The 13,164-nt window shown below is 32.4% G+C and overlaps 1 protein-coding gene across 3 annotated transcripts; it reads right to left on the bottom strand.

Annotated features, from left to right (window-relative positions):
• Positions 1–18: 18 nt before the first annotated feature.
• Positions 19–7,417, bottom strand: LOC149476145 (uncharacterized). Of its 3 annotated transcripts, XM_089712108.1 has the most exons (8): positions 7,352–7,411; positions 6,914–7,039; positions 6,378–6,516; positions 5,550–5,685; positions 5,247–5,318; positions 5,034–5,067; positions 4,542–4,594; positions 19–4,340 (listed from the first exon to the last, which is right to left on the bottom strand). In XM_089712108.1, exons 1-8 carry the CDS (start codon positions 7,401–7,403, stop codon positions 51–53), a joined length of 4,902 nt encoding a protein of 1,633 aa, XP_089568234.1. In that variant the 5' UTR covers positions 7,404–7,411; the 3' UTR covers positions 19–50. The 3 variants fall into 3 exon arrangements, with proteins under 3 accessions (XP_089568234.1, XP_089568235.1, XP_089568236.1); XM_089712109.1 differs by lacking the exons at positions 5,550–5,685; positions 6,378–6,516 and having other exon boundaries at positions 7,352–7,417; XM_089712110.1 differs by lacking the exons at positions 5,550–5,685; positions 6,914–7,039; positions 7,352–7,411 and having other exon boundaries at positions 6,378–6,484.
• Positions 7,418–13,164: the final 5,747 nt, after the last annotated feature.

Consider the following 13,164-nt stretch of genomic DNA (forward strand, 5'->3'; position numbering starts at 1 on the left):
ATTATCATTATTACAACATTTATTTCACAAATAACACACAAAAACCAATACTAAAATTCATTATTAAAATACAAAGGACTGGGGTGTGGACAATGCCTACCAAAACACTTGGAACACATTTTAAAGTCGTCTCCATGACGATAATTTGGTCTGGAAGCTCTACACTTTGTCATTACTCTGCCACCACATTTGCAACACTTTTGTCCTAAATGATTCATTTCATACCTATCATGTCTTCTATACATTCTACCAGGTACTTCCTGTTCTTCAATAAACGGCTCCCTATAGCCTCTGACATGTTCAAATCTATCTCCAAACTGACGCGTTCTTTCTAGATGTTTCGCTTGTTCATTTGGAGTTAAGTATCCTGATAAAACTGGACGCTGGTTGCGACTAAAATTCTCGTAATTTGGCGTATTTATGAAATAGCCTCTTTGCTGTTGTCTTTCTATATGAGTTTGTGATATTTTTTCATGTATTATAGGCGGTCGTTCACGTCTGTTAAATTCAGGATTATACGTGTATGTTCGTTTAGTAATATGCATAGACGGCGCTTGTTCTTGATATTGGCCAGAATTGTTTTGCGTGGAGACGTTTGTAGACTGAGCCATAACATTTCTTTGCTTATTGACAGGAGGAATTAAGGGTTGAAAGGAAGGAGGTGGAGGATATTGGTTATGTGTGACTACATTAACTGGTGCGCCTGTATTTATCGGCGGCGCTGGTGGTGTAGAAATATTTATAGTATTATTACGTGGTGTGTAAATAGTAGAACCTTGTCGCGAATCAGTTGAATTCCACAGATACTCCTTGACTATAACATGTGGAGAAACATCTACATTGAAATTGGCTTCTCTAGTAGTCACATTTGGTTCATGTACCGTTTGTGTCACAGCACTATCGCGTGTTTGTTTTTCATTTGCATTAATTGCTACATCTGTTTGTGTGCTTATGTTGATTGGCTGAGGATCGTTAGACGCATCTTTGTGTATATGATAATGTGTTTCTCTTCTCACTGATGTAGGACTACGCGCTCTTATCATATCTAAATGAGCCCTGTCTTCTGCACTTAACATACTGGGCGGTGGTATGTATGGTGTGTATTGTGTACCATTATTAACTCTTTTCATGGTAGAACTAGTAACTGGAGCGTTGTGTGCTGTGATATTTATATTAACTGAATCGTTTTCTTTATTTTGTCCCGATCTATAAAATATATTTTCCTGTGGCTGCTTTATATTTGGAGTCTTAGTGATGTTATTGTACAATATCTTTACACCATTCTTTATATCGACTTTGTGTCCGGATGTCATCGGAAACTGTTCTAACCAATCTAAAATAGCTTTTAACATTTCTTCTTTCATGTTAACGTTTGGTTGAGATTTATGTTTCTCTTTTATGCTGTAAAGATGATTAGCTAGAAGTGATATACTACTTCTTGTGCTTTCTGTTTTTAGTGGTGATTTATCAGTTGAAATTTCTGTGAGCCAATTCCTTATTTCGTTTTGAATTTTTGTGATGTGAAAGGACGGTTCTAATAATTCTTTTTGTGGCGCTGGCACTTTTATTAAAGCACTATAAAGGTCTCTATTTAGCTTCTGTGGGTCCAATTTCGATGCAGGGTATCGTTTCAAATATTCGTGACAATATTTATTGATTTCTTCATAAATTACTCTCTTGTATTTACTTCTCTCTCCTTCGTCTTCCGAAACATAGTGTAAACTTACAAATGCATCTGCTAAATTGTTTTTTAATTCTTCAAATGAATCATCATTTACAGTGGCTGGAACTGATTGAGATATAATTAATTGTAACTGTTGTTTATACAATAGTGATTCTACAGTTTCGTAGTTTGAATCTTCATTCGGTTGTATAGCATTTAACCGTGTTTTTAAATGTCTGATTTTTGCCATACATTTTGATAAATCTTTATCACTCACAACTTTGTTCAATCGTTTGAAAATTTGGAACTTTAGATGTTCCAATTCAATGATACTGGATGTTTTAGTATTGGATAGCTTTAAGTATCTTTGCCTGTCTATTATATCTTCAGTTAAATCATCTATTATTTTACTTTTCATATCATCATCAATATCTAAATCGTGAAGCCAATCCTTGAGAACATCTTTTATCTTTTCTTGCTGTGAAATACTCTCATCGACATCGTCTTTATTTTTATATGTTTCATCTCGAATGGGAGGGACAGAAAGTGTTGAATCTAACGATGTATTTATTTCCCTTTCTGGGGTAGAAGTAACGAAACGCTTACGATCTCCTCTTAGTCCATAGGTCAATGGCCTGTCAGATTTTTCACTGATATTGTCATAGCCATCTTCTTCCAATTCTTCTTCAATAACTTCATCACTTATGGACCCACTTTTATAATATTCTTGGTCGCTTAATTTGGGGGATAATGCAGATCTTTTCTTTTGAAACCCTGCTTTTGGTATTTGTTTGACTTTATGCATTATATCATTAGCTATATTATCAATATCACTGGAAGGAAGCTTTGTATTTTTTTCTAAATATTTAACTATTTGCGCTTTGGTTTTCTTGGGATCCATTTTATCTGATTTAACATGTTTATGCAGTAAATCTGATAAACCATTAGTGATAGTGTCTTTATTAAGAAGAGTTGATGGAAAACGATCAAGAGTATTAGCGACTGCGTCTTGTATTCCTTTCTTTAATGTTTTTGTTTTATGCCATTTCTTTCTACCTCTTGGCGTAGATTCCAATTTATTTAAAATTATTTTTATTAAATTCTGTTTATCGTTTTCATAAATTTCTAAACCAGTTTCGCTCAATATATTGAGAGTTTTACTCACTTCATTGTTAACTACTTGCTCAAGAGACTGTGCATCGTATTTAGTGCTTTCGATATTTTCTAAGTTGCTTGCGAGCTTAGCTACGTATTTTTTATACTTGTCCACTTTTTGCAAATCAACATAGGGTAATTGAGTGAGCCATGTCCAAATTTCTTTATAAAATTTGTTTTTACGCAGTCGTGATTTAAACCGTTTAGGCTGTTCGCTTTCTTGTAAATCATTAACCAATCTATTAACTAAATTGTCCACTGTTTCGGGGTGTAAATATGTATTATTCTTTTTCATCATGTCTTTCAACCAATTACCAATTTCTTTTCGCGATTCTATTTGAACGTCATCTGCATTTGAATATCGTTGTTGAATATTTTTTAATTTACTAGCCAAATCCTCAACAGCTCTTTTGTTTTCTGGTGTATTTTTAAACGCTAATTCAGGGATATCTTGAAACCAAGACATAACGGTATCCACTGTATCTTTTGCTTGTGGAATCTTGTCATCATAACTATCGTGAGGGGATATTTCGATTTTATCACCATCAGCAGGTAATAGCTTTGCCATAAGTTTTTTACTCAATTTGTTCATCGATTTTGCACTGAGCCGTTTATCGCCTTTATTCACAACGTCGTTTAACCAGTCATTAATCACCGTTTTCATTTTCTCTGGTCGTTCTTCTTTAGCAAGGGAGGCCACTAATGGAGCGATGAGCTTTTTCTTTTCAGCAAGAGGTAAATCTTCTAATTCTGGAAGTGATTTCATCCAATCGAGAACCATTTCTTCCTTCTCTTTTAAATTTGGGGACAACTCGTGCTTCTGTTGAATACTATTTAGTTTTTCTCGAAACTCTTCACTAATTTCTGTAGGATCGAGAGGTAATTTTTGAACAACATCCAAAATCTCTTCCGTAAGAAACCCCTCTAAGTCTTTTTCAGGTAACGCTCGATTCATCAGCATAGGTTTTAATTTATGAACAACAGCCTTCTTAATCATATCTTTATTGTGATCAGAAATATTAGATTTTGATAGTATTTTATCCACTAATTTGTCAACGTTATCTTGAACTTTATGTTCGTCTACCGCAAACCTTAGTTTCTTTAAAAGGTTATCACTCAGTTCGTTTATTAGTGTATCTCGATGTTCATAATCTCGGAGCGCAGGTAGACCGTTAAGACAGTTTTTAATTCTATTAATAGCTTCTACAGAATCAGTTCTATCTATATTATGTAAACCTCGAACTAAATTATCAATAAGTTGATTCTTTTCATCATCACTCATGAGTGTAACATTATAAAATGGTAGAATATTATTGACCCAACTTGTTACTTCATCTTCCACAACTGTTTCTAGATCTTTCTTTTTATTAAACGGTAAATGTGACGTGTGAACTAAATCTGGAAACATTTTGAGTAGTTCATCTTCTATTTGCTTGTGTGTTTCTAATTTATCTGTGTTTTTTTCACACACGCACTGCCGTGGACTGTGACAGAAGCAGGCTTTGCTAGGTTTTTGTATGACCTGAAAAATAACATATCGCATTATAGACGTAAGCTTACTGTTAAACTAAAATGATTTCAAGAATTACAGTATTCGGAAAAAACTATAACAAAAGTAACATGATGAAAAAATAAAAAATACAGGTTATCAATAGGTTTATAAGATTTTTTTAAACAAAAAGCATGCGATATTTTAGGGAATTTATAATTTATAATAACTTACAGATGATGTTCTTCCTCCTAAATTAGTTTCTTTAGTCTCCGTTGGACGCGAAGCTGTAAGGAAATAATTTATCTACTATATAAAAATAAGTCGGGTTTTCCTTCCTGACGCTATAACTCCAGAATGCACGAACCGATTTCCACGGTTTTGCATACGTTGGAAAGGTCTCGGGCTCCGTGAGGTTTATAGCAAAGAAAAGATGTCTCCGGTGGCGAAACGGAGTTCGCCCGGTTTGCTAGTAGAATTTAAAACACAAATACACAACTGACTGACGAATATTCGAACATAATATAATCTTCTTATATATAAAAATGAATCGCAAAATGTGTTGGTAAGCGCATAACTCGAGAACGGCTGAACCGATTTCGATAATTCTTTTTTTATTATATTCCTTGAGGTACGAGGATGGTTTTTATGTAGAGAAAACGTAAACATGTACCACGGGCGAAGCCGGGGCGGACCGCTAGTAACATATAATTATTTTTATTATACCTTGTACTTCTGTATCACGCTTGACGCCTGATGACTGAAAAAAAAAAGATTATTATATGCTAGTTACTAAGTACTAAAAAAATATTTAAGATTTAAGTAATATTATTGTTTTTTTTTTTATGCACAATAAACACACTAAAACTGAAACTTTACAAAATATTATGTTATACAACATATTATTTTGAAAATTTAATATATTAATTTCACTTTTACCGGCGCAAATGCTACACCTTGGTTGCAGTGCTTTTTATGGTGATTGTATCGAGCTTGCATTCGTGGACATATCTGAAATAGAATGAAAACACGTAACCTAGCGTGCAGAAACACAATTAAAAGTTATACAAAGAAAAGATTTAACAATAAGCTATCTCCACCAGGCAACATGAATGCGTTATAACTTAGAATGGGAAAATCTTTGTCTAACTATTAATTGTTTTGGAATTACAGTCTATGACGTCACAAGATGTCGCTAAATCAATCCTATTCTTATTTGGATCGTCTTATCTTATTATTAACCTTTGGTGAATCATCACACATGTCTCGTAGTTTCTCACAGAGGGCTCTCTTCACTCCCGTGAGGTACCTCACTTCGATTCCCGGCTTGGACATCGTTGCATTTAGATAATTGTATCTGAGATCACAGTCGTCCTGTCTATAATATTTAAAATAATATTGTTATTGCGTATTACAAATTCTCATTTAAATATAATTTCTAACTCACATTATTAGGTATAATAAATAAATAATAATAATAAATAAATATTATAGGACATTATTACACAAATCGACCTAGTCCCACAGTAAGCTCAATTAAGGCTTGTGTTGTGGGTACTAGGCGACAATAAATATAATATTTAATAAATACATATATAGATAATTACACCCAGACCCAAGAACAAATAATTGAGTTCATCACACAAATATTTGCCCTGACCGGGGATCGAACCCGGGACCGTCGGCTCAGTAGGCAGTTACTTTACCACTGCGCCAACCGCGTCGTCCTAGGTACCTAGGTTATAGATAACTATTTTTGAAAGAAACTACTTTACTTGGAAACTACATTAAAAGTATAATAAAGTTGAAAAATTAATTGTTTATGTTTAATATCAAATTATGAGTAGTGTGTATCAATAACTAGCCAATCGTCCTGTAATTAAATTAAAAACTAAACTAAAAACTAAATGAACATACAGGTATTTAAGTGACTTTGAACCTAGAAGATGTAGATTTCTGATAATGAAACAATTTATGAAATCGTTACTGTAGTTTTTGTGAACATAACACACGTACATACAAAAAATGTTTCCTTTTATAAATATTATTTGCTACTTCACAAATACATACCTATCATCCACATCCTGTCTATTCCCTGGCCACAGGTTACAAGATGAACTGTTGCCACATTTCCTTTTCCCCACATGACGGTGCGTTGAACAACGTCGTAACAGCGAACGCATGCTTTTTGACTTTGATTTCTTACCGACTGTTTTAAAGTGAGAAAGAAAGAAAAAACTTGAGTGATTACTATTGTTTATTTTTACACTAACAAATTGTCCTGGTTAGTTAGTTTAAAACTAATAACATATACAACAAGTACCTATGTATATTTTTATAATCTCACATTAATTTCGATTGATATGACTTTTATTATGTATGTACTTACTTACTAAAGGAATTTATTCTATGCTACAAGCTACAATATATGAAAGTTACTATCTGTTACGCTCAAAAATAGCGCCATCGACCGTAATTAATAAAATTTGACACAAAAGTAACACAAAAATTATAACTAAGAATCACTCCATTGCGACGTGAAAGACAAACAAACACACTTCATATTAATAATATTATTATTTATTATAGAATAAAGATATACTAACAATTTCGTCCTTGTGCATACGTTAGAATTCTCTGAACAATTTCAGCTGATTGCGACTTTTCCAAATTACTAGTTATCGGATATTTTCTGAGGGAACCAGCAAATGCATCCACACTGTGGAACATGCCTGAAAATTATGAAATATGCTAGCTATTTTTATTCTTTAAAATATTATGCAAGTAAATGCTAAAAAATACTTGTGTTACGGGTCACCAGGCACTCAAAAATTAATTATTTAATTTATGTGTGTGTGTATGTTAGAAGTGTGTTTGTGATGGATGTGTGGTTGCGCGTGTGTGAGGACGTGTGCGAGCACGTGTGTGTGTTTGTCCCGGATGAGTGCCTGCGTGTGTGCGTGCGTGTACGTACGGGTTTGTGATGGATGTGTGCCTGCGTTTGCGTATGTATGTGAGTATGTACAACGTGCTAAATTACTTACGAGATAGAACGGGGGATCTTTGTGGATGCTCATTGCGAAATGTTGGCGACATGTAGTAGCCATCCTGAAAATAAAAATAATATTATTTAATTAATATAAGATTTAATATAGTATGTTAAGATTGTCCTTTTTATGTTTAAAATGTATTAAAACCAGACATTGCTTTAAAGTTTAAAGCGTCTGGCGGATGTTATTGTCCACAGAAAGAGTCTGACAATGTTCAATAATATTTTATAGTGACATTTTTATGCATTTTATAGAACGTATACGTATTACGTACACATATTAACCATTCTGTTCTTTAGAAAATAAGAAAGGTTTAGCGGCACTGCGCTCTATGTACAATATTTTTTTTATCTTTTTTAGATCTTTTAAATAAAAATATATTTACCAACCTGGTCAACGATCCTACAGCCATCAATCTGCACAGCACTGTCGTGATAAAATTGATCCGTGTTCGTTTCTACATTTGATACTATTCTTGTTGGTGATCTGGAACCTATAGGTAATCGAAATAATCCAAATGTATATTTAGGCACACGTTTATGTAACTACGTACATGCAAAAATAATTACTTATTAGTAACTAGGTACAATAAAATAAGCTTTTTGTTTTTGAAGTGAAACTTCTTTAGGCGCGAGGTCACGTCACGTCACGGAATAAGGCGACGATTTTAGTATCTTTGAATCTTACCAAAGAAGTTTCATTTCTGACATGCTCTACTATGCTCTATTTTAATGATGGTTGCCTTATGATGATGATTAGGTATAATACGTATACTATGATAATACCACAGACATCTAAATGTAATGTTTTTATATCTGTGGATAATACTTACATTTACCTATATATATAATACTTCAGTATATTTTTATGTGTCAATATTAAATAAATATTTACCGCCAAAACTACATCTCCCCTTGAACGGCACATCATTTATCAATGTGATAGCAACCCCTGCATCACGCAGACCTCGCACCACTACCACCCTTTCTCCACCGCCCTCCATTGTTAATCTCCAAGAGGTACAAACTGTATCAAATATGGTTTAAACTAGTATTTTCTGTGGTTGTTACAAGTTTCGTGAATCAAGCGATAAATCGATGAATCGGTCCATAAATAATTTAGTTGATCGATGAATCAATCCATAAAAATTGAATCGACCGATAAATCGATCAATAAATACTTAATATAAAATGCCTCAGCCTTATGTGTTCTGCCAAAATACTCCTTTTTGTTAGTGACCACCGGGAATCGAACCCAGGATCTACGCAGCGCATGCTATGTCAACGAGGCGGTCTGTTATTGTGTAGGAGTAAAATCACAGATAATTATATTATAACTTACAAGCATTTTTCCCTTCAGAAGTCGAAAAACGGTCTGACAGAAATCAGACCTATGACATTGGCGCCAGGTTTCACTTGGCCTGTAAACTCTTATGTACTTGATTTATTTTGAATTTATAAATAAGGTGGACCATGGTAACTAAACATTAGTTTATTTCTAAAGTACATAGATAGATAGATAGATAGATATGTAGATTTGAACAATAATTGTTCTATTAGGAATGTTCATATACAATCTATTTTATTTTTATTAAATTAATGAACTGTAACATAAACCATGTAAATATGTCTGTTAAGTGTTAGTTATAGATAATAGTGTTAATTTATAAACAAAAGTTCAGCAATTTGCGATAATTCTAAGAATATTTACAAATGTAGGTCACAGTATCAGCAGCTTTGAAGATTACTGAGCGAATAGGTTTATCATCTGATTTTTTTTTCTAAACATTAAAAATATATTTAAAGATTCTAAGATAACGTTTATTAAAATATCTGTGTTAAATAAAGTGTTTTATACTACTTACCTACGTTATATATTATACTTACCTTCAATGGGTTTTTATAATAATTAGAGCATTTTCGAACTTAATTATTGATACAAAGATAAAAATATCTGATGACCATGTGATGACTATAAAAAAATTGTTAACATAATATGGCATAAAAGTTCAACTTACATGGTATATAATACAACGAAACAATTTTGATTCAATTTATGTAAAACTTACAATACTGTTAACAATTTTGCAATTTGGTTGAAATCTGTCATTTTTCTGACATACCTATTATTCGTGTTAGAATTCTTCTTTTAATTACTCTTTAAAAAGTATTTATTCCAGTAATTTTATTAAGCTAGTCGATGCTAGGTGTACGGTCTAACATAGGTTAAGTAACTTTAAGCGCAGTCAGCTTTATGATGGGTAAAAGCTTAGTCATATGAATATCTCATATTGCGATAATATAGTATACATTGAATAGTATTAATATAGTATACATGTTTTGAAATAGCAAGTACGTAGAAATTATAGTTTCTTGATCGCTTACTTCTGTAGAAACTGCTTTCCGGACCTGTGACAAATATTTTCTATTTTCCATAAAAAGCTGTTCAAAATCTAGTTAAAAGTTAACAATTACCATTTTTTTACAATTTCTGTACAAGACATTTTAAAAACATTTTTTATATAACATTGAGCTGCCTGATACGATCGACTTCATAACTGGTTATTGCATAGGAAAATATATTCAGTTTTTATTAATTGTATACAAAAGTTAAAGGCTACGTGCCTAAGCCTAGAAATTATAAAAAAAAACAATGTCAACTTGAATGGTTTAAAAAAAATAATTGGCGCGAAATCTGACATTTCGCAACATGGCCGCCAAAATTTTTCGCGCGTTTCTTAAAGTTAACCATGAAATTGTTATTCATTCAATTGATTTATCGTAGCGATTAGGTAAACCGTAAAATGTATTACGCCTTTTTGTAATAATTTATTGAATAATTAAATAGCTTGTTGGATAATAATGAAGTCATCATTCGAAATTAGGTTTTTGCTTCCGTTTCAGTTGAAGTAAACAGATTTTGTTTTCTTTGTCAATCATAGTACGTACCTAGACAATATGTATGTCTGTGTACCTAGCATATTAATTAATTTTACCTACTTACCTACTCCTAAGTAATCGTTCGCTATTGTAATATAAATTCGCTAGTTATAATAAAAACTGAAACCATTGACTGAAACCCTGAAAAGCGTACCTATTGAAAAAAAAAAGATATATTTTTTTAAGAGACCGTTAATTTGATTTCTTGTCATACAATAAATATATTATCATACAACATAATATCTATACTTTAATATTATTAAGCTGAAGAGTTTGTATGTTTGAACGCGCTAATCTCGGGAACTACTGATCCGATTTGAAAAATTCTTTCGATGTTAGATAGCCCATTCATCGCGGGCTATATATCATCACGCTTAGACCAACAGGAGCGGAGCAATGCGGGTGAAACCGCGGAGCACAGCTAGTGATTTATACAACGCGGCCGGAGCCGCGGGCGGAAAGCTAGTTTCGAAATAAATACTAAAAGCAGTATTATGATTTATGACGTCATATTTCATTACATTCAATGCAACAAATTGCAACAAACAAACATTATAAAACATAATATGTAAATTACATAAATGATACAATATAAAGTTTAAACAAGGTTATTCGACCACACGAGTTCTATCAAGGCAATCTTCTTTACGGTTTTATGTGAATACTTACACTTATAAATACAATTGTTTTGTATGTATTGTTATTTAAGTTTTTGGACTGAATACGTGTGATTATTTAGCCAGTAATTATTATAAGTTTTTGTTTGTATGTATGTTTATTGCGTTAAAAGTTCGTCATAATTATTAAACGAGTAGTTCAAGTTGCTTTATATATTACTAGTGGTCCGCCCCGGCTTCGCCCGTGGTACATATTTCGCATTAAAAGGTTGCCTATGTTCTTTCTCAGGGTCTATAGATTGTCTGTGCCAAATTTCATCAAAATCGGTTGAGAGGTTTAAGTGGGAAAGCGTAACAGACAGACAGAGTTACTTTTGCATTTATAATATTAATAGTAAGGATTTTTATATAAAAATATTACAGCTTGAGTATTTTATAAGGATGCTATATGAAGTCTAATTTACCTACTTTTCATTTGTTGTCTATGTGAACCTTTGGACCGAATTTGTGCATTTGATATGAAAAGTTTATAGAAGAGTCATTTGTTTTTTTTATTCCCTAAATACCTATATCTATATACGCATAAGATTGTATGCATTGGCAAAAATTACTGAATAAATTTTTTTAACCGGTTTTCATGTTAATACTGCAGAGTGCAGATGCATTATGTCATGAAAATAGTCTACCTACTTATTTTACTGAAAATACATAATTAAAAAATTTCCTACTGTACGAAAGATTACTGTCAAATCTTTTTTATTGTTTAAATATTATTATGTACTTAAGTACATAATATTATTGGAATTAAAAAGAGCAACTATGGAGTTTCTTGTCGATTCTTCTCCGTAGATACCTACTGCTTTCCGAATCTGTGGTAAATGTTAAAAATATGTACCTAATGACGTTTCAAAAGTGCTTCTAGAAGAAGTCTAATTGAATAAATAAATGTTTGAGTTTGAGTTTGAGTTTGTAATTAAATACGTAAGTCGTAACCACTGAAACTAACGTCATACCTTCAAAATAACACACAAACCTACTTACTTTCCTAATAATAAGCAAATAATAATTAAATTGTCACGACCGTTTCATACATTGGCCTATCAATTGAGATAAAGGAAACCGTTATATTGTTGAGGTCAAGCTTAAATCAACAATAAACGATCGGTTATTTTTAACGGTTTTTTTTAAATGACACTTCCTTTTTTTATAAAAAGAGCGTGGGCACACGCTTCAGAAGTGGAACTTCTTTGACATGATTTGAAGATACCAAACGTCGTCCCTGCTCCATGACGTGTCGGTATTGTCCTCATGTCCTGACGCGACCTTGAAATTTTACTCTCAAGAAGTTTCACTTCAAAATGTCAGCAATTAATCTACTAAGCATAGCATTTAATTTATGTTATACTAGCTTTCCGCCCGCGGCTTTGCCCGTTTTCAGAGAAAAACCCGTTCCCGTAGGATTTCCGGGATAAAACCTATCCTATGTCCTTTCTCGGATATCAAAATATCTCTATACCAAATTTCATGCAAATTGGTTCAGTAGTTAAGGCGTGATTGAGTAACAGACAGACAGACAGAGTTACTTTCGCATTTATAATATTAGTATGGATAGAATATTAGTATGGATTTATTTTATGATTACCTATGTATGCCATTTATAATAATTGCATCTAGCGTCTATCAATTATTATGTGCATTTTAAGTGTCCTTCGACTGATTTTAAAGTTCAAAGGCTCAATATTACGATCGTGTACCTATTTTGGAAAGAAATGCATATAAAATAATACAGATTCAATTTGTGTAAAGAATAATATTGATTGATTTAGAACATAATGAGGATTAATTCGATAGCTGAAAAATTACTAAGTATGCATATTTATACTACTACTACTCTAGACTTAATAATCTTAATATTAAAAAGCTGAAGAGTTTGTTTTGTTTGAACGCGCTAATCTCGGAAACTACTGGTCCGATTTGAAAAATTATTTCAGTGTTAGATAGGATCCATTTATCGAGGAAGGCTATATAGGCTATATTATATCATCTCGCATAACCAACAGGAGCGGAGCACTGCGGTTAAAACCGCGGAATACAGCTAATATTTTAAATGAAAAATATTATAAATCTAAAAAAAATTAAGATCTCATTTACTCAGATTTAACTCAGTACATACTTACTATTATTACTATTATAAGTAGATATACAAGAACAGACAATAAACATGTTATTTAAAAAAAGCTTAACGAAGAAT

The sequence above is a fragment of the Colias philodice genome, chromosome 28 (genome assembly GCF_061535455.1).
Source record: "Colias philodice isolate Cphi_HAF_F1 chromosome 28, ilColPhil1 Martin Lab GWU primary, whole genome shotgun sequence".
Classification (NCBI taxonomy): Eukaryota; Metazoa; Arthropoda; class Insecta; order Lepidoptera; family Pieridae; genus Colias; species Colias philodice.